The sequence below is a fragment of the Salvelinus namaycush genome, chromosome 31 (genome assembly GCF_016432855.1).
Source record: "Salvelinus namaycush isolate Seneca chromosome 31, SaNama_1.0, whole genome shotgun sequence".
NCBI lineage: Eukaryota > Metazoa > Chordata > Actinopteri > Salmoniformes > Salmonidae > Salvelinus > Salvelinus namaycush.
In genome coordinates, this window is record NC_052337.1 from 16,771,840 (window position 1) to 16,793,440 (window position 21,601).

The window sequence follows — 21,601 nt, forward strand, 5'->3', positions numbered from 1 at the left end:
TTTCTTTCTCATTTCAATGACAGTACGTACCCCATGTCTTGCGATGCGATATGAATGTCTCTTGGCAGGCTGTGTGTGGCTGTTCCCCTGTGTGGCATGACCATCTCCCTGTGCTTTCCCTCTCGCTTCTCCTTCAAGCAGTTTCTCTCTACCATGAGCTCCTCCCTCCTGCTCCAAACGCAGCCTCTCCATCTCCCGGGTCATCGTCACCATCATGTCCGGCTGACTATCCGACCGGGTCTCTACGTCCACCACCGCTTCAGTCCTCTCCAGCTGCTCCTTAAGCAACTGGATAATCTTGCGGTGACCTTTGGCCTCTGACCTCAGCCTCTCCAATGTCTTGCGGAGGTCGCCCTGTGCATCGCCGATGTCGCCCAAGGTGTCGGCGCTCTCCTTGGACTCTGTGGATTTCTCCTCCTTTAATTGACCCCTCAGGTCCACATTCTCTGACCGCAACCTCTGTAGCTCCTCCCTAAACACACATAATTATTAGTGGAAAAGCACAATCGCTTTCCTCCTCCTTATGAAAATGTACCCACCCCCCTTAAAACACAGTAATTAGATAGAAGATGACTCACCTGAGGTGGTTGACTGATAAGGCCCCACAGTCGGACAGAAGAGAACAAAGCTGCTCCCAGTCTCTGTCCCTCTCCACCTCTCCCTGCTGGCTGCTCTGTGACTGGCTCTCACTGGTGGCTTTGGAAGACCAGGGAGGCCATATCCCTCTCTGGATCTGGGCCAGGGTACTGCTCACAGTCACATCAGCAGATTGGTGGCCGTCATTCAGCTTTCCATCTACCACCTGAAAGGGGAATTTTTCAGTGTGTATGAGAAGTACTATACGTGGTATGGTGCATAATGCTCAATGTATACTTTCTCACGTCAAAATTCCAAGGAACTCCTCAGATTAGGAAAAACATACCCACAACACATATTTAATGTGCTCTAATTGCTATGGTTCTTTAAGATGCATAAAACAACTAAACATTTATTTTCCTTATCACCCATCTTTAAATCAGCCCTGCTTACCTGTCCAAGGCCGCTGTCCGTCTGGCTCCCTTTGTCCTGGCCAGAGTCACTGTGGACTCTGTCACTGTGCGGTGACTTTTTCTCCTGTCTCCGCTCTAGATGCTGCTATAGTAATGGGATGGGAGGCGTATGTGACACATGGCTTTGTAACGGAAAAAAAATGCAATGAGGGAACAGAATTCATAAGACAACACGGCACCACAGCAAAGGCAGAATGGCGTGACAGCGACGTGTCTAATGTGGCATGGGGTAAGAAAAGACTGTTTCATGGGACACATAAGAAAGAACAGGGACGAAGTTAGGAGGGGTGGAAAGAGATGGTAAATGCTGTATACTACAGAGACATAATGCATTAGTTAAGAGGTAAAACAGATATAGGACACAGTACTGCAGATGTAAAAGTGTTTGGTAAGGAGACAGAACAAACTAACATACATCAGTGAGGGTTCAGGGTCAAAGGTTAGATCAGTAAGAGGTTAGGGGAGAGGATTAGAATGAAGCTGTGCCCAGGGCTCTAAATTAAAATGTGCCATATGAAATGTAGGAGCACCAGAATAGTTTTATTGATTGAGATACAGCCTGTATTGGGCCTGGATGCATTCTAGCTACTTTTAAAGCACATATTACCCTAGAAACTAATATGTAACGCTGTAAATATGTTTATTATAAAAGCTAAAATGTTGATACAAATACCGGTCATTGAATTTACAGTAATTTGTGGAATATTAGATTTCTACAAAGCACTATTTTCCTATTGAGATGCATTACTTTGAACATTTTAAACAGTCTCTTTAAAAACGTCAGGTTTGTGATGAAGACATGCAAGAGATCTGTAGTTCATTCATTGCTGTGATCATTGATCTCCTGAAGAAGATATCCCGTTCCTTTCCTTCTGTGCCACCAGATGTTTGGATATACTGCTGAAGTTACCTGGTTGTTAGCTAGCTAGTCAAAGGTCTAACATGCTTGAACAAAGTGTAAACAAATGGTAGCGAGGCTCGACGCGCAAGTAGTTTTTGAACGGCACACGACATGGTTTTTGAATGTAAAATGAGATCCCAGCGACCCGCTGAAATGTGGGTCAGATATTTTGACCTGGTTGGGCTAGAAGCCAGACGTTTTCGCTGTAGTAATGGTACAACCATGACACTACTGAATCTGCACTCGTGTGTATCTCTTAGGCACTTGGAAACAACTGTACAGCGAAGCCTCATTACAACAATTATAATCTGGGAGATTTTTTTCATAGTCGCACAGTGCTCCCAAAATAAAACTCATGGTTTCACAGCAAAATATTTATTTGTATATCGCACTTTAAAGCCCTGCCCTGAGAATCAGGAAGCACTACTTCTATTCTGGAACGTTCAATTGAATGGAAACGGTGCTGTACTGAACAACCAGTTTAAAAAATGGGTAGGGTTTGGGGAACGCTGTCAGTATGGCTAATGCCCTTTAAATAGGTCACTCATTTCTTCAAGCCACACCTCGCCACACCCAGCAAATAGGAGCAAACGTACCGGTCTGTTCAATAACGTTTGTGAAATATGTTGTTCAGTATAAACCGTTCCGCAACGTAGCAAACATTCAAGCAAACTGAACACACCTCCGAATTCCAAATCGACCACGAGCACTAAGCACAAGAGCCTACATATAGATCTACACGGATCTGTCAGCTAGAAACAATACAGTAATAACTTAACCTTCCTCTCTGATAGAATTTCCACCATATTAAATGCACTTTTCCAATCATTTATGATCTACAGAAGTGCCAGGGTGAATGCCAAATGGGTAGATTTGAAATTGGACATACCTCTTTCCCAGAGCTGCTTTGTGATAGGTTGTGGTCTGAGCCCTCGGTCAATGAGAGCATCCTCTGCAGGTCCTCATTCAAAGCCTGCAGTCTACTGACATAGTCCTGCAGCTCCATCACCTACAGGAGATACAATGACGTTAGCAACTCATCAGTAGTGATGTACACCTTGCATTAACCACTAGCATTGGATACTTAGAAACAATAAAAACGGCGTTTTCCTCCAGTTTAGCTCTTCGGCTCGATGCCAGAATAAAACATTATTTACAGGAAAGAGGTATGATAATGTATAAATAAATTAACATTAAGTATGATCATGTATGAATCAAATATGACATATGAAGTATGATAATGCAGTGAAGTAAAAGCTGACCTTCTGTCGGAGCTCCTCTACAGACAGATGGTCCAGGCCCTCCCCCTCTCCTACACAGATACTCATGTAGGACGTCTGGTCGGCCATGAAACTACCCAGGGTGTCAGCTGGAACAGAGTAGTTACTTACTACCAATATACAGACTGCACTTTAACTTCAGGTATGCGCCACTTTATATTTAAAGAAACACTCCTTTAAGTCTGTGACTGACTAACATCAAGGAACCCAGGGTTGTGCACTCTAAAGAGACCCTGCAGTTCAAGCGTCTCCTCGAGTTTCCCATCCCAGCTCTACTGTCCTTGTCAATGTGCTGAGACATCGTCAGGGTTTGTGATGATGCGATAGTACAGTATCCTGGTTCTCACCAGTGTCGTTGGTGGCACCCACCCCTCCCCCGCGGTTCTTGATGACTCCAAGGCGGGCCTGCAGGGAGGCATTCCAGCGCTGGGCGTCCTCCAGCTGATGCCTGACACTCTGCAGCTCCCTGGGGTCAACGTGGCCCTGGCCCTCGCGCCCTGCAGATACATGATTGGGTTAGAGAGAGACGGGGGACCAGGGTGTTCTTTAGGCACTAACGTAGCAGGCGCAAAAGAAAACGCCTGAGCGGAGTTCCCACATCCGGTTTTAGGTGGAAAAGGAAGCTAGGTTGAATTAGCTGTATTCATGTAAACCGGATACATCCGGTAGTTGGCAACTCTGCTAAGGATGTTTAGGCACCAAACGGAAGAATAAGGACTAAAACAGGCAGGGACTGCCTGGACTTTACATCTTAAAAAGTTTTTCTATGGTGTGTGCTGATGAATACACCGCATATGTTTTTACAATGTGTCCCATCTTAAAGCAATGTGAATGTTCTTGGTCCACTAAAAGTCATATTTCTAACCATAACCTAGTCTTTATTTAACTGCAAAGAGTGACTGGCTGCAACCCACCAACCCATGATTCCTAGTTCGAGAGACCAAGACAGATGAATAAAACCCTATCTACTGAATCTACTCTTAGAAAGGTGGGGTGAAACACTTGAAAAACTAAGAAATATGTTCACTGTTTGCTACTCCAAAATGTGATCTTTAGTAAAGCTTCTGTTCTTCTATGTTTGTCACCATACTTTAAGATAAGATTTAAGATCACCTCTGGGAGCAACACACATTAGCTTCTGCCCTTTCCAGTTCCTATGTTACGTTTGGAAGTGTATATTTAGTTTGTGTTTATCAAGATCACATAATCGAGCATGAATAGAAAGCTTATGCACAGGTGAACTATGCATAGAACAGAAATATCAACAGCCTGGGGTTTGGGTCACTGCATGTAGAGTTACATAAGGAAAGAGTCAGTGGAATAACGCTTCAAGCGCACCCATGTTGTTTACATTCTATTATACACACAGGATCATAAAGAATCATTCTACATGCTGTACTGAATTCAACCACCTAGATTGGAATACTCAGTGTATATCTAACATTAGGAACACCTTCCTAATATTGAGTTGCACCCATCCCTCAGAACAGCCTCAATTCGTCGGAGCATAGACTCTACAAGATGTCGGAGCGTTCCACAGCGATGCTGGCCTATGTTGACTCTAATGCTTCCTTCCCACAGTTGTGTCAAGTTGGCTGGATGTCCTTTGGGTGGTGGACCATTCTTGATACACACGGGAAACTGTTGAGCTTGAAAAGCACAGCAGCGTTGCAGTTCTTGACACAAACCGGTGCGCCTACTACCATACCCTGTTCAAAGGCACTTATATTTTTGGTCTTGCCCATTCACCCTCTGAATGGCACACACACAATCCATGTCTCAATTGTCTAAAGCCGTGAACACCCTTCTTTTAACCTGTCTCCTCCCCTTCATCTACACTGACTTAAAGTGGATTTAACAAGTGACATCAATAAAAGGATCATCCAAGTGAAAAACCTGGATTTACCTGTTCAGTCTCATGGACAGAGCAGGTGTTCTTAATGTTTTGTACATTCAGTGTATGTACAAGTCACTCTTACAATGTATCCAATTTCAGTTTGTGTAGTTGTTGCTTTAGCTTTCTGTAACTTTGTAGCAAGTACGGTCTGCATGTGTAGGTGCATATCATGTCATGATTGCAAGGTGTCCCAATATCTTTTACATTCTAGAATGCCCTTCTAGCCAATAAGAAATTATTATTCAACAATGCTGTGGTATAAAATATAAATAATGGCCAAAATAAAATGTATCGTATACTGAACAAAAATATAAACGCCATAGGTAAAGTGTTGGTCCCATGTTTCATGAGCTGAAATAAAAGATCCCAGAAATGTTCCAAATACACAAAAAGCTTATTTCTCTCAAATTGAGCACAAATTTGTTTATGTCGCTGTCAGTGAGCATTTCTCCTTTGCCAAGATAATCCCTCCATCTGACAGGTGTGGCATATCAAGAAGCTGATTAAACAGCATGACCATTTCACAGGTGCACCTTGTGCTGGGGACAATAAAAGGCCACTAAAACATGCAGTTGTGTCACAACACAAGGTCACAGATGTCTCAAGTTGAGGGAGCGTGCAATTGGCATGCTGACTACAGGAATGTCCACCAGAGCTGTTGCCTAATAAGTGAATGTTCATTTCTCTACCACAAGCCACGTGTTTTAGAGAATTTGGCAGTACGTCCAACCGGCCTCACAACCGCAGACCAAGTGTAGAGTGTCGTGTGGGCAGTTTGATGATTTCAACGATGTGAACAGAGTGCCCCATGGTGGCGGTGGGGTTACGGTAGGGGCAGGCATAAGCTACGGACAATGAAAACAAATGTATTTTATCGATGGCAATTCGAATGCACCATGACAAGATCCTGAGGCCCATTTTTTGTGACCAACAGATGCATATCTGTATCCCAGTCATGGGAAATCCATAGATTAGGGCCTAATTTATTTATTTCAATTGACTGATTTCCTCATATGAACTGTAACCCCGTCAAAATCAATGAAATTGTTGTTTTTTCCCCCAGTATTTTATATTTAACCTTTATTTAACTAGGCAAGTCAGTTAAGAACAAATTCTTATTTAGCGGTACAATACCGCCTAGGAACAGTGGGTTACCTGCCTTGTTCATGGGCAGAAGTACAGATTTTTACCTTGTCAGCTCGGGGATTCGATCTAGCAGCCTTTCAGGTTACTGAGCCAACGCTCTAACCCACAGGTGTCAAACTCATTCCACGGGGGGCCGAGTGTCTGCGGGTTTTCGCTCCTCCCTTGTACTTGATTGATGAATTAACATCACTAATTAGTTAGGAACTCCCCACACCTGGTTGTCTAGGGCTTTATTGAAAGGAAAAACCTGCAGACACTAGGCCCTCCGTGGAATGAGTTTGACACCCCTGCTCTAACCACTAGGCTACCTGCCGCCCCGTATAAATATAAAGCCACTATAAAGAGCAATTCCCTCTACTGAGCAGCATTCAATACGAGCCCAAGGCATCTTACCTATATTATATAGCTGGCTCTCTTTATAGGGGAGGAATGGTATGAACTGGAAGGTAGATGGGCGCATGCACACACAGGCTGCACCATAGATGAATAAATCATCAGGTTCAGACTGTCACATCTATACAGAGCTCTCTCACTGGCACCTGGCCTCATCAATCAAGGTTCTATGATGGTATGTGTCCTAACACTGCATCCACTGAAGCCTTGCACTACTAAACAGTGACATCCCATCACTTCTTGTCGTTGAATTCAGTTCAGCATGTAGGATGATTTTATCAACCTGTGTTTATGTTTTGTAAACAACTTGGGTAATATGCTTGAAACGAATGCACGCTTCACAAGCAAGTGCACACTTTGGAAGAAGGGTAGAGAACAGGGAAGCAGCCACAGAGAGGTATGCTCTGTAACTGCCCCAACCCTGTAGGCTGTAATTGAATCAGCTTACAGATGGCTTAATAAGAGTGTGTGTGTGTGTGTACTAATTGCTATGTTTCTAATAAAGCAGACATTGGATAAGTGACAATGATTTCATGTGATATGCGGGTGAAGTGATGCAACGAGACAGACATGGCTTTTTAATGGATAAACAAAAACAAGAGTAGAAGATAAGCAAATGAGTAAAGGTAAGCTGTAAGTGAGGAAGACAGACAGAGACACACGCATTATGTTTTATTGTGCAGAGTAGCTCATAACCAGGACAAAGGAAATTACTTTCCAGGTGAGAGGATGAGTTTATAGGAGGTGCCAGTGGGGACATTAACAGAGTAGAGAAAAAACGTAGGCTATTGCGGTCGTGTTTTAGACATGCAGATGGGGAGGATGCTAATGATGAAGATGACAGTGAACAGAAGACAGCAAACAGATGAAAAAATGACCAGGTGGACAGCAGGCTTGGCAACACCAGGCAGTGTTAGAACATGTAGCGACCAAACTGACCATGGTTGATAGCATGCATGCATGTATGTGTGTGCCTCTCCCTCTTTCTAAGAGAGTATAACTTCCTATTAAAGTACCATGAATAACATGTTAGTGTTGGACAGTTTAAAATAATATAGTGGGTCTCTACTTCCTCAACTCAATATAGACATTGTGCATTCACAGCTGAGCTTCAGCCAGGTGTCTAGTTCAAGAAACAAAGGATCAGAACCTCTCCTCCCTCTCATTCTTTCCTCCCTTGTCTCACCCTCTGTGCCCTTCCTCTCTCTAGTATCCCCCTCCTCTGTGCCCTTCCTAGTTCCATCTCTCTAGTCTCCCCCTCCTCTTCTGTGTACTACTACTGCACCTTCTCTTGAGAGCTTGGCTCTGGCGATCTCTCTTTCCAGGTCTTCTCTGAGCTCCTCGTTGCTCCGGATCCCTTCTTCCAGCTGCTGTCTGAGGAGCGTCACCGCTGTCAGCTCCATCTGGAGGGCGTGAAGACGCTGGGCACTGCAAAACACACAATGTATGAATTACTATTCCACATATACACACACAAGGAGACAAATCTAATTGTATTTGTCACATGCTTCGTAAACAACAGGTGCAGACTAACAGTGAAATGCTTACTTATGGACCCTTCTCAACGATACAGAGAATTATTTTTAAATAATAGAAAAATAACAACATGAGGAATAAATTAGTAACGATAACGTGGCTATGTACACGGTGTACCAGTAGACAATATCTATGGAGACACTGGGTATTGCAACAAAAAAAAGAAACCCTTTTGAATGCCACACCAACCAAAGCATATTAAAAAGGACTTTGGTAAGACTATTTAAATTACATGGCAATAAAATATGATGTGGAATAAATCCAATCTGTGATAATCGTCCAGATACCTGTCCTGTTCTTTGACGGTGCGAACCAAGCTGGAGTAGAGCTGCTGCTCGGCCCTCAGGGCTCGGTTCAAAGAGCGGTGCTCCACCTGCAGGTCAGCCAACAAGGGCAGGACCTGGGGAGGGAGGGGGGCACAGGTCAAAGGTCAGATGCCACTCAATCAGTTGCTATACAAGGGTCATATTCATTGTGCATGCAATGGGAATTGTTTTAAACCGTTTCGCAATGGAAAACGAAAATGAGAGATCGTTATTGGACAGGTCCAGGTAGTCCCGCCATGTGTCAGTCAGTTTTGGTGCCTAATGAACAGGACCCAGGTCACGGTGGGTTTATTCTCATGCTTGACTGTTTTTGAAATGCAGACCAAAGAGCGAGCCTTTTGAAATTGTGACTGTGTTGTTGAACACTTTATTTTCACACAATTAAACCAGACATCACAAAAGGTTGTGACTTTATTGATTTTTGATGTAACACTCGACTACGGTACATTCAGACATGGCCATTCTTCTGAAGATAGATTGCACACTACAGCTCATAAATACGTTTCAGGCAGGGCTTGCTTTTGCGTGGGGCTACCTCTTGCTGGCTGTCACCACCGATGATGGTCCTCTCCCGCTGAGGGAGGCCAGGGAGTGAGTGCTCCACCCCGGCTTCAGCAGCCTGATCCTGGGTCTCCCTGGTTTGACTGTCCACTCTCTGGCCCAGACGCTGGTGGAGGTCCTGTCAACATATACACAGCAGAGAGACTGAGGTCAAACTAGTTACAGCAAATGAAAAAAGTGCCCTCGAAGGGGTAAAAAAAAAAAGAATGTATTGAAGTGAAAGTATCGCTCAGATGTGTTAATTTCCTTTCAGAATTTACAATGACTGCAATAGATTATTTATAACTGAGCCATGCTCAAAAGAGGTAGCACAGGTGGTGATGGCCAAAATCAGTTCAAGGTCAGCCAGGTGGATTAACCCTGTGCAAGCTACCCATGAAACCAAATGGCACCAGGTAACCTCCTGAGCCTGCTTGAGTGTGTGTATGAGTGTCTGTGTAGATTAGTAGCAGTGTGTGAGGAGACCACTGGCCATCCACTCACGTTTATAATCTCGTCCTTGGTCTCCAGGGTGGTGGTGAGGGAGTCTATGCTGGCCGCCTGGCCCTCGATACGCCCCTCCAGCTCAGACAGCACTGACTGGAGATCAGCCAGGGACATCTGGAACACAGGAGAACAATGGGATAGAATGAAGACATTGACCCACGGTCCATTTTCTATTATCCACCTAATAGTCAGGATTTAGACTTGTGGAGGGTAATCTAATGGTTATTTTTACCAAGAGCAAAGAAAAAAAACAATGTTAACTCAATGACAAACCAACAAAGGATCAAGAAAGTGAAAGTGAATCATTTCTTATTCCTCAGTCAAAAATTGTGTATTCTTTGACCAGAGTAAATGGGAAAGGGGGATACCTAGTCAGTTCCACAACTGAATGCATTCAACCGAAACGTGTCTTCCGCATTTAACCCGACTCCTCTGAATCAGAGGTCGGGCGGGGGTGCTTTAAATCGACATCCATGTCATCGGCGCCCAGGAAGCAGTTGTTGTTGGGGGTTAACTGCCTTGCTCAAGGGCAGAACAGCAGATTTTTTCCCCACCTTGCCGGCTCAGGGATTTGAATCAGCTGCAGTATGTACTGTTCTCACCTTGAGCTCATTCTCCCTCCTCAGAGCCTTGTTGAGAGCCTCAGTCTTCTGAGCCAACTCCTTCTTCAGGATGACCACTGTCTTCTTGATGAGAGGGACCTTCTCCATGCTGTCTTCGTTGTTGTTCCTCTTGGAGAGGTCACCTACAGAGGGAACAAAACCAGTAGAGGACATTAGTGAGGTCAGGGTGATGGTGGACAAAGACAGTTTGTACTTCAGCCAACTGCTGTTTTGTTCATTGGCATGCCAAACTGTTCAGCACAGCTTGCAGCTTTAAGAGGTAAAACCTCTCACCTTCCCTCTCCTCCAGTCTCTCCTGCAGCAACTGGATGGTCTGTCTGAGCTCCAGCACCTGGGACGGTACAGGTTCCTTCTGCCTCAACTCAGCCAGGAACTGGTCCCTCTCCCGGCCTCGCTCCAGAAGTTTCTGGCAGAGGAAATCAAAAGCTAAACACACCGGAGCTAATAACCTTGCCATTAACTTTATTCAACGTTATTCTACCAAGACAAATCAAGGATGGCCAATGTGCAGGTTTTGTTCTAGCCCAACATTAACAAAACAATATTTTTTTTTACTTTTTTATTTTTTACTTGTGAGGTGCGTTAGAGCTGGGCAGGAGCAAAATGCTGCACATATTGTAGCCAGCCATGATTTAAATCCTAAACTATCAAAAACACAAAATAGTAGTGTACTCTGCACCTATCCAAATAACTCTGTCCAAACTCACAATGATGATGGATTCCTTCTCGGTCAGCAGAGCCCTGAGCTTGGCAGTCTCCAGGTAACCCTCCTGTGTTGCAGTGGAACTAAGTTTCTCGGCGGAGGCCAGCTGCTGCTGCCGGGTACACAGCTGTCGCCTCAGCTCCTCGATCTCCTGGATGCGCTCAGACAGTGTCCTGTTATAGTGCTCTGCTGACTCCTGGAGGGACAAGAGAGAAAACATGAGATAATAAACACTAACCCTCCTGTAAAAATATTACAAGGTTAAGACAAATAGAATGTGAGTGTGGATGTTATTAGACAGAAACTTTCTCATCACAATAAATCAACCAGTAAAAATGCCTCCAGTGTGTGTGTGTGTGTGTGTGTGTGTGTGTGTGTGTGTGCGTGTACCTTGAGAAGCTGGTCCTTGCTGCCGATTGTGGCCAGCAGGCACTCCACGGCGCTCTCGTTGTCCGCCACCAGCCTCTCACGGGCCTTGACCGCGTCCACCAGCATGGCCTCTGCCACCTTTAACCTCTGACCCATCTGCTCCGCAAGGTCACGGGCCTGAGACTGGGACTGGCTCAGCAGGGCACTTGCCATCGCCTACACACACACACACACACACACAGACAGACAGAGGCAGAGAAAGACCGAACAAAAGAAAAAGAGATTTGTTATTTGTCAATCTTTACTTATCCAACTTTATCCTTCTGGGATTAACCTCTTTTCCAAGATATACTAGGTCAATATTATATCAAATCAATATCATTGAACGACAGCGTGTTTGGTGAATGATGTCACTGTTTTGTGAGTATTGATGCCTGTGTTAAAACTCTTTATGTTCAGGTAATATTTTGTGAGTGTCAGCTAGGTAATACATGGGATTTACTTTCTCCTTATGCGTCTTCCTACCTCCATGTCCTTGGTCTTGCCCTCCAGGGACAGCTGCAGCTGACTGATGATGGAGTCCTTCTCCCTGCAGGCTCGGTTCAGGTTGTCCTCCACATCCTGCTTGGCACGCTGCAAGTTCTTCAGAGTGTTGGCAAGGTGCTGCAGCTCCACGTCCTTCTCCTTGATCAACGTGTCAAAACTCTGCAGGGAGCAATGGAGAGTGAGAGACCAGTGTTAGACTGGTCTCCAGGTAGACTCTCCATTCAACATGATGTTTACCCTAACAGTCCTTGCAACAACTCCCTATTGGAGGTAGTGTGCGACTTAAATATGATATGCAGGGTTGGTGTCAATTCCATTTCAATTCAGTCAATTTAGTAAGTATATTGAAAATCCAATTCTCCTCATTGAAAAGCAATGAGGGAAATTGGAGTTTACATTTTTGTTGACTAACTAAACTGACTGAATTGAAATGGAATTGACTCCAACGCTGGTGGGGTGATCATGGTCCCTTACGTTGATGGTGTCCTCATTGTGAGACAGCAGGTTGTTGAGTCTCTCCAGGTCCCTCTCCTTCTCCCTGAGTGACAGATGCAGCTGGTGGATCTCGTTGTCTTTCTCTTCTAGCGCTGAAAACTTCTCATCCAGCGCTTGCTGTGGAGGAGCCATACAGAATATTGAAATTAAAAGACCGAAGGCATACAATGTTCATCAGATCAGAGCGAGAGAGAAAGATCGACATCCTGTTTGTGACAATCTTCATTTTTAATGACGTTCATTGACTTCTTATGGCTGCAGGGGCAGTATTGAGTAGCTTGGATGAAAAGGTGCCCAGAGTAAACTGCCTGCACCTCAGTCATAGTTGCTAATATATGCATATTATTATTAGTATTGGATAGAAAACACTCTGAAGTTTCTAAAAAACTGTTTGAATGATGTCTGTGAGTATAACAGAACTCATATGGCAGGCATAAACCTGAGAAGAAATCCAAACAGGAAGTGGGAAATCTGAGGTTGGTCGATTTTCAACTCATAGCATATCGAATACACAGTGGAATATGGATCAGTTTGCACTTCCTACGGCTTCCACTAGATGTCAACAGTCTGTAGAACCTTGTCTGATGCCTCTACTGTGAAGTGGGGCCGAAGGAGACAGGAATGAGTCAGGTCTACCATGACCTGACCATGCGCGTTCATGTGAGGGAGCTCTGTTCCATCGCACATCTGAAGTCAATGGAATTCTCCGGTTGGAACGTTATTGAAGATTTATGTTAAAAACATCCTAAAGATTGATTCAATACATCGTTTGACATGTTTCTACTGACTGTTACGGAAATTTTTGACACTTCGTCTGCTTTTAGTGAACGCGCTTCCTGACCTTGGATTTGTTTACCAAACACTCTAACAAAAATAGCTATTTGGACATAAATGATGGACATTACCGAACAAAACAAACATTTCTTGTGGAAGTGGGAGTCCTGGGAGTGCATTCCGACAAAGATCAGCAAAGGTAAGTGAAGATTTATAATGCTATTTATGACTTTTGTTGACTGCACAATTTGGCAGGTAACTGTATGGCTTGCTTTTGTGGCTGAACGCTGTTCTCAGATTATTGAATATTGTGCTTTTGCCGTAAAGCTTTTTTGAAATCTGACACAGCGGTTGCATTAAGAACAAGTGTATCTTTAATTCTATGTAAAACATGTATCTTTCATCAAAGTTTATGTTTATGTTATTTGACGTGGCTCTCTGCAATTTCTCTGGATATTTTGGAGGCATTTCTGAACATGGCGCCAACGTAAACTAAGGTTTTTGGATAAAAATATGAACTTTATCGAACAAAACATATGTATTGTGTAACATGAATTCCTATGAATGTCATCTGATGAAGATCATCAAAGGTTAGTGATTCATTTTATCTCTATTTCTGCTTTTTGTGACTCCTGTCTTTGGCTGGGAAAATGGCTGTGTTTTTCTGTGATTTGGTGGTGACCTAACATAATCGTTTGTGGTGCTTTCGCTGTAAAGCCTTTTTGAAATCGGACACTGGTGAGATGAACAAGAAGGGTATCTTTAAAATGGTGTGAAATACTGGTATGCTTAAGGAATTTTAAATTATGAGATTTCTGTTGTTTGAATTTGGCGCCCTGCACTTTCACTGGCTGTTGTCATTTCAATCCCGTTAACGGGATTACAGCCCTAAAAAGTTAAATCATTCCATTTCCAAAGTACACTTTGACAATATGTACATTTTTACATCATGCCAATAAAGCAATTGAATTGAGAGAGAGCGAGAGAGAAATATTTTACATTTCAAACATTGATAGAAAGCCCACCTCCAGAGCCTTTTCTTTTTCTTTCAGTCTTTCTCGCAGCTTTGACAGCATGGTGTCGCTTTCCTCAGGACTTCTGCTCTGCTCCATGTCTCTCATCATGTTCATGTACTCCTGATAGAGGGAGAATAGAGAGAGGAGGCAGACAGAGAAAGGAGGGAAAAAAGCAAGAGAAAGAACAAGATCGAATAGAGGGACAGAAAGAAAAAAAGTTTTTCCCCAGTTCCCATGCTACATTTTTACATTTTAGTCATTTAGCAGACACCTCTTATCCAGTGACTTATAGTAGAGCGCATACATTTTCATATATACACACTACCGCTCAGAAGTTTGGAGTCACTTAAAAATGTCCTTGTTATTGAAAGAAAAGCCAAAAAAATTAACATTAAAATATCATCAACTTGATCAGAAATACAGTGTAGAGATTGTTAATGTTGTAAATGATTATTGTACCTGGAAACGGCTGATCTTTTTATGGAATATGTACATAGGCGTACCGAGGCCCATTATCAGCAACCATCACTCCTGTGTTCCAATGGCACATTGTGTTAGCTAATCCAAGTTTAGCATTTTAAAAAGGCTAATTGATCATTACAAAAACCCTTTTGCAATTATTTTAGCACAGCTGAAAACTGCTGTGCTGATTAAAAAAAGCAGCAACAAAAAAAAAAAAAAACTGGCCTTTTTTGACTAGTTGAGTATCTGGAGCATCAGCATTTCTGGGTTCGATTACAGGCTCAAAATGGCCAGAAACTCGTCAGTCTATTCTTGTTCTATTCTTGTTCTGAGAAATGAAGACTATTCCATGCGAGAAATTGCCAAGAAACTGAAGATCTTGTACAACGCTGTGTACTATTCCACAGAACAGTGCAAACTGGCAATAACCAGAATAGAAAGAGTGGGAGGCCCCGGTGCACAACTGAGCAAGAGGACAAGTACATTAGTGTCTAGTTTGAGAAACAGACGCCTCACAAGTCCTCAACTGGCAGCTTCATTAAATAGCACCCGCAAAACACCAGACTCAACGTCAACAGTGAAGAGACGACTCCGGGATGCTGGCCTTCAAGGCAAAGTTGCAAAGATATGGCTTTATCTGACTGGCCAATAAAAAAATAATATTAAGATGGGCAAAAGAACAGACACTGGACAGAGGAACTCTGCCTAGAAGGCCAGCATCCCAGAGTTGCCTCTTCACTGTTGACGTTGAGACTGGTGTTTTGTGAGTACTATTTAAGATAGCTGCTAGTCGAGGACACGTTATTTTAATGGAAAAAAATATATATGCTTTTCTTTCAAAAAACAAGGACATTTCTAAGTGACCCCAAACTTTTGAACGGTAGTGTGTAAAAACAATATTTAAAAAGATATATATATATATATATATATCATTTTTTTTTTCTTTTGTACTGGTCCCCCATGGGAATTGAACCCAACTGAGCCACACGGGACTACCATATTGTGGTGTACTATCACCACAATATGGTGCTAGTACACCATATTTACCTAGTTCCATAGAAAAGGAATATATAGAACAGGCCTCACAAAATTGCTAGTGTTTGATACTCTAAGCCCCCTTCTATAGATTATATTTCTATGGTTTCACTTTTAGTTTCTCGAGCTCTGACTAGCTACCTGTAGCTGCTGCTCCTTGTCGGCCAGGCAGGTGGTAAGGCGCTGGATGGTGACGTCGTGACTCTGCAGCCTCCTCTTTGTCTGCTCCAGCTGCTCCTGGTACTGCTGCTCCAGACTGCTTTCCCTCTCGCCCAGCTCCCCGTTAAGCTTCTTTAGCTGGTTCTGCATCTCCTGCATGGCGTAAATAGTTTACCCAGTAAGCACAATACATTGAAAATACATCTTTTCAACATCTTCTCAACAAAAAAGGGTCAAGAGTTCATTCCTGGTTGGGTCATGTGGTTTAGCAAAAGCACAGAAAATAAGTTGCCCTCAACTTTAGGAAAAATTGATGGCTTTGGGGAATATATTCTGCATTCTATTATGTGCGGGTAAAACCACGTAGTTACATGGTAGTAAAACAAGCAGCCGTAGTAAACCTACAGAATGGGTTAAATAGGACAGCTTTTATACCTGCTCCCAGCTTGCCCATATCAAAGCTTTTCCACACAACAAAGTAGGACTGGGCAATATGGCCAAAATATCATATCACAGTATTTTCTCATTTTTGACACTTCTGAATAACAAAAGTTCTAAATATGCTTCATGGGTAGTGCATGACCCTAGGATGGCAACAAATTAATCCTAAGTGGTTTTATTAAATGGGCTTTCTCCATTCTGATTGCATTGCTTTATACTGTTCAACCAAACTTCAACTAAAAATAATAGGACAAAACTGACAGTGGTCTTATTTGTAGAACATTGCATAGGAATCAAAATCCTATTTTGTAGCCTCTAACTCTGGTACTCGACCAATGGTTGCCATTTGCAAAGTTATTTGTTGAATTCCAACACTCACTTCCAGCATTTTAATACATTTCTTAATTTCCTTCATTAATTTGTTATTATTTATACACCGCGTCACGTTTTTTACCCCCCTCTAGTCCTTGCACTTCTTACTTTCGCCACAGACGATTTCCGGGAGTTTATTTGGCAAGGTTACCCTCCTAAAGTTGTTGACTTGTTGTGCTAGCAAGTTAACTATTCATTCTCAGCAGTTAGTAGTTTCTTACTGGCAATAAAAATGGATGATTGCCATAACTTTGAGTAATTACTGAATTATTTAATGTAACTAATCAAACATTAAAATACTGCTATAGAAGGTGAAGTAAAAATCCAAACCGGTCCGTGAATGGATAATGGTATATTGTTTTTATTTATTATTGCTACTGAAGGTAGTGTTAGTCGGCTGTATATGTGCCAAAAGTCCTGTATTTTTCTTTGTGTAGCTCAGGGATCATCAAGTAGATTCAGCTGTGGGCCCATTTTTTCATGAGCAGACGGTCGGGTGGCCAGAACATAATTACAAATCATTTGTTGACCGCAAGTAGCCCAAACAGATAATATTTTACTAAAACAATCATTTCAAACCTTGCTTTCATTTGTATACGATCACATCTCTATTATGTCTGGAAATACTTGTGAACAGATTTCATAAATTAATATCACTTGGAGGTGTTTTTACACTCTTAAGTCCAACAATGATTTTTTATTATTATTATTTTTTTTTTACTTAGGGGGCCAAATATAAACTCCCGGGGGCCGCCAGTTGGGGACCCCTGTTATTGCTTGTTCTCCATTTTCTTTTTAAATAGTGAGCCAAAATGTTTTTTGGCACTTTCATTTCCTTAACTGATCAAAACTTGTTTTCTCATGCTCTCTTGTCTCTCTGCAGCAGACATATAGTGAACAATATGTTTGGAACATCAAATCACAATAAAATCTGTTTCGAATCGCAAAACGGATAGAATCTTGAGAAACACAATAGATATATTATCAGCAACTAAGTATCATGATAACACCATATCGTTAGGTCCCTGGCAATTCCCAGGAAAACAATAGATATTCCTCCTGTGGCCTTACATTGAGAGCTTTGTCCCCCTTCTTCTTCTGCTGCTGCAGCTCCTCTAGCTCCTGCTCCAGCTGCTCCTTGGCCTGCTGCAGATCAGCCAGCTCCTGCTCCCTCCTGCCCAGGGAGCGCTGCAGCTTCTGCGCCTCCAGCCGCTTGGTGTGGTGCTCGCCCTGGAGCTGGGACAGCTCCGCCTGCTTCTCCATCAGCAGAGACTGGTGCTCTTCTGCACCCTGGGGGGAAAGCATGAATATGGATAGAGTTAGAGAAGCAGGAGACTTATTTTGGTATTTTGAGTGCATGTGTGTGCAACGCAGAAGTCTGTATTGATGTGTCCTCTGGCAAACACGCACAGATAGACATTACAGCCCTAAAGCAGAGTAGATACACACACTGCAGCTGCCTGCCAGATCTCACAATACCTTTAATGGTGTTTAGCGAATAACATCATACGACATAGCACTTCCATGCCCGACTGCGCAGTGAATGACGTGGCACACAGCCATTGGTTGATGCATGCAGCGCGACTGATGTATTGGGCCTGGAACGCGGCCAATGCTGTGTCTGATCTGACTTGCCTGGTATTTCTGGAGCTGGGCTTTGTGCGCTGCCTCCCTGGCTTTAGCTAATGCCTCGTCCCTGTCCTCAATCTCATGGCACAGCTCTTCAATCTGGAACACACAGACCGAGACAGACGTGTTGGTGTGACAATGTTACATAAGCCCTCAGTCTGCGCAGCACAGAGATGGCATAGCATATGAGGCGATATATTTTTTAGTGGTCAACAATAGTTGGTTACAGCAGTATTTTATCAAATGAGGTTATCATCCTCAACATTTATTACAGTGTGAATATTATCTAATCAACCGCACCTCTTTTTCCTTTTCTTTGAGCACCAGACTGAGTCCCTGGATGGTTTTGTCTCGTTTCAGAGCGTTCTTCTTCTCCGAGCTCAGCTCGTTCTCAGTCTCCTCCAGCTTACCAGACAGTACCTGTAAAAAAAAAAAAACAAGTGGTCACTTGTGGTCCTCTATAGCTAAGGTCGTGAGAGAATGGCACTTGCGTCGCCAAGATTGTGGGTTTGATTCCCAGGGCCACTCAAATGTAAAATGTATGCACACATGACTGACAGTCACTTTAGATAAAAGCATCTGCTAAATTGCATATAATTAAGTAGCCAAAACAAGAGACAGTAAATTCATCTTCCTCCAACGTGTTCGATTAATCACAATGGTACATTTTGAATCCACCCTAAATATGTGCTCCTACCCCATAGCCATCTCTGTAGAACTGAAAGGATTGCCTAGGTGTATTCATTTCAAAATAGTGAAAATTCCATGATGAAGACATTTACCGGTATGTATGTATATTTTCACTATTATTCTACAATATAGAAAATATTTAAAAAATTAAGAAAAACCCTGGAATGCGTTTCTTTCCCCCCCCAAATCACCTTGTTGTTATTCTGGATGTCCTCCAGGGTCTTGGAGAGGTTCTGGTTCATTGCTCTGAACTGGTTCATCTCCTCACTCAGCTGCCTTTGGGCTGTCTCCAGCCTGCTCACCTCATTCAGCTGCTCAGTGAAACCCTGGGGAAGGGAAACAGAATTCTGGGAAATTAGTCAAAGAGAATGAGTTGGCTAAGAAATGAAAATAGGACATCAAAAGGGGAAGGAAAAACGTTCACAGGGGCAGAGAACACCTGTGAATCCCTTTTATTGCTACATTTATTTATTCACATATACTTTATTTCCCATTATCAACAAAAATGTATCCTTTTACTGCGACGATATCCAACCTCACAACTGGTAGATCTTTTTTAGTCAAATAATTATCCATTCAGTCTAAAGCTACATTTCCATGACCTTCCAAGTTCTCTACAGAGGATCGGTCTGAGGTGAGATGACTTGACTACCTCAGCTCTGAGAGGAATGTAACCATCATTAAACTCCTCTGTGAGGTCCTGGAGGGACTTCCACTCAGCCTCCTTCCGTCTGCGTCGGGCCCCAGGGGTGATGCTGCATCCTGGGGGGAGTGGCTGTCCCACCCTGGGCTTCCTCCGCAGGACAGGGATGCGGCTCCCGGGGGTCCCTGGGATTGGTCGTCTGGGGATGGAGCGCAGCAGCTGCAGCAGGTCAGAGATGGGAGGCTGGGCTGGGGAGTGCCCTCTCTGGTTTCTGGTGGTAGTATGGCCCACTGAAGGAGAGCATTCCCTCATTGATATCTTTGACTCTCTGCACGGTCTCTGTGACAGGGGGCCCAGGGGTTCTGTCTGAGGGTGGTCAGGGTTGAGGGACTGAAGCGAGGCCGAGCGGAACCTGGAACTGGGGGAGGAGAGGGTGCCTTTGCGGTAGACCAGGTCCTGGTACATCATGCTCCGGGAGCGAAGCCCAGGGTTCTTCTCCGGGCAGGGATCCCCACCAGACTGCACCCTCCTGTGGGCTGAGCTTGACCGACCTGCGGCTCCCACTGGACCACCCAGGAGGTCCATACTCACAGAGCGCCTCACCCGCCCATCCCCTCCATCTTCCTTCCTCTGCCCTTCTAACGTAAACTGATCTCTCCCGCACTCATCGGGACTTCCACCTTCAGAGGACCTCCAGAGGGGGGTCATAATGGTGCTCACCTCCCCCACGTCGGGCCTCTCCGGCAGGGGGTTGTGGCGTCCATAGACGTGGGCCACACACTGCTTCAGATTCTCTCTTTCCTGCTGCAACCGCTGCACCTGGGCAGCATGCTCCTCCTGCAGCCTGCCGATCTGCACGTCGCACTGCACTATGCGCTCCAGCGTGAACACGCACTTGCCGCACAGGAACTCTGACGCTTGACCGTCAGGGTCGCGGTCGACCTGGCGCCCCAGCACGTGGGACAGGATGACTTGGAGCTGCCGTTTGCCCGACGGGTTGAAGATCCAGCGGCACTGGCTGCCAATGAGGCGTAATCTGCATACGCGGCATGGGTCCTTCATGGTGATGGTTTGGTACAACAGAGAAACACATTCAGATTGGAGCGTTTATACACAGAGCCTATCTCCCGCAATCGTCAGCTTGCCAGCCATGGCACAGAGAAAATGCTCTCTCCATTTCTGTGACAGGAACAGTGCAGTAAGCTCACAGTTCAGTCCAACACTCAAAAATGCTCCTTACAGACCCTAAACACAAAAAACTCTCCGCTTTCCCATGGTCGTCAGTCTGCCAGCCATGGCATACAGCAGACTCTCCCGCTCTGATTGAAGAGGAGAGACTGACAAAGCTCTTCCTGGTGAGAGCAGCGTAAGCCCCATCTTCTAATCCCTCCTCCGCTGTCCCACACATTCAATCAGACCAAATCCCCTGGACTGGACCCGCGGTGATCTCCTGTGTTACGGCTGACTGCTGGCCTCGTAATCCAGCCCCATCTGAACCCAGGACTATCTACTCATCCTGGCTGCCCCAACAAGGACAGCAGGGCCTGGGCGGGCCCTAGGTCTGTGACATTGACCAGGGGCTGGTTAAGGTGTGTTGGTCTCCTTGGCAAGGCTAAGGTAAATCTGATTTACCTGATTTGAGATGGCCTCACCTGGTCCTCAATGCCACCACCTGCCTCACCTCAGAAAACATGATAGAGCTACAGTGATGAACTGCCTGGCCCCTTAGACCTCTGTGTGTGTGTGTGGCTCTCTGATACACACTACTGACCTAACAACCCAGAGACTGGACTCTTTTTACCCAGCTTTACCCCTTTTACACCATGTAATCTGACAGACAGCCCAGACAGAATCCAATAGAAACCTATAGGGGTTGTGGTGTTTAATATAAAGTTAGTCCATAAATAACCCTAAGGGCAACTCTCTCCTGCCGGGATGCTAATCCTGTATTAACACAGAAACCTGGGCCAAGAGAGAGGAGGAAACATGGACACTGACAGCTTCCGCTACTGTCTGACAGGACAAAATAATAATACTATATTTGTCCATCTTGTAGATGAAATCCATCT

At 44.2% G+C, this 21,601-nt stretch overlaps 1 protein-coding gene across 1 annotated transcript in view; it reads right to left on the minus strand.

The window, feature by feature from the left end:
- cdk5rap2 (CDK5 regulatory subunit associated protein 2) overlaps nt 1–21,601 on the minus strand; it is a 64,563-nt gene that overhangs the window by 25,814 nt on the left and 17,148 nt on the right. The window contains exons 9-30 of the mRNA XM_038971225.1: nt 19,081–19,215; nt 18,500–18,619; nt 18,206–18,298; nt 17,642–17,860; nt 15,740–15,910; nt 14,111–14,221; nt 12,291–12,428; nt 11,796–11,975; nt 11,292–11,486; nt 10,906–11,097; nt 10,472–10,604; nt 10,178–10,320; nt 9,573–9,689; nt 9,064–9,207; nt 8,490–8,602; nt 7,952–8,094; nt 3,578–3,727; nt 3,213–3,319; nt 2,840–2,959; nt 1,030–1,134; nt 579–802; nt 31–472 (exon numbers count right to left, since the gene is read on the minus strand). Coding sequence (XP_038827153.1) covers nt 31–472; nt 579–802; nt 1,030–1,134; nt 2,840–2,959; nt 3,213–3,319; nt 3,578–3,727; nt 7,952–8,094; nt 8,490–8,602; nt 9,064–9,207; nt 9,573–9,689; nt 10,178–10,320; nt 10,472–10,604; nt 10,906–11,097; nt 11,292–11,486; nt 11,796–11,975; nt 12,291–12,428; nt 14,111–14,221; nt 15,740–15,910; nt 17,642–17,860; nt 18,206–18,298; nt 18,500–18,619; nt 19,081–19,215 — 3,495 coding nt within the window. The remainder of the gene's footprint in view (nt 1–30; nt 473–578; nt 803–1,029; nt 1,135–2,839; nt 2,960–3,212; nt 3,320–3,577; nt 3,728–7,951; nt 8,095–8,489; nt 8,603–9,063; nt 9,208–9,572; nt 9,690–10,177; nt 10,321–10,471; nt 10,605–10,905; nt 11,098–11,291; nt 11,487–11,795; nt 11,976–12,290; nt 12,429–14,110; nt 14,222–15,739; nt 15,911–17,641; nt 17,861–18,205; nt 18,299–18,499; nt 18,620–19,080; nt 19,216–21,601) is intronic.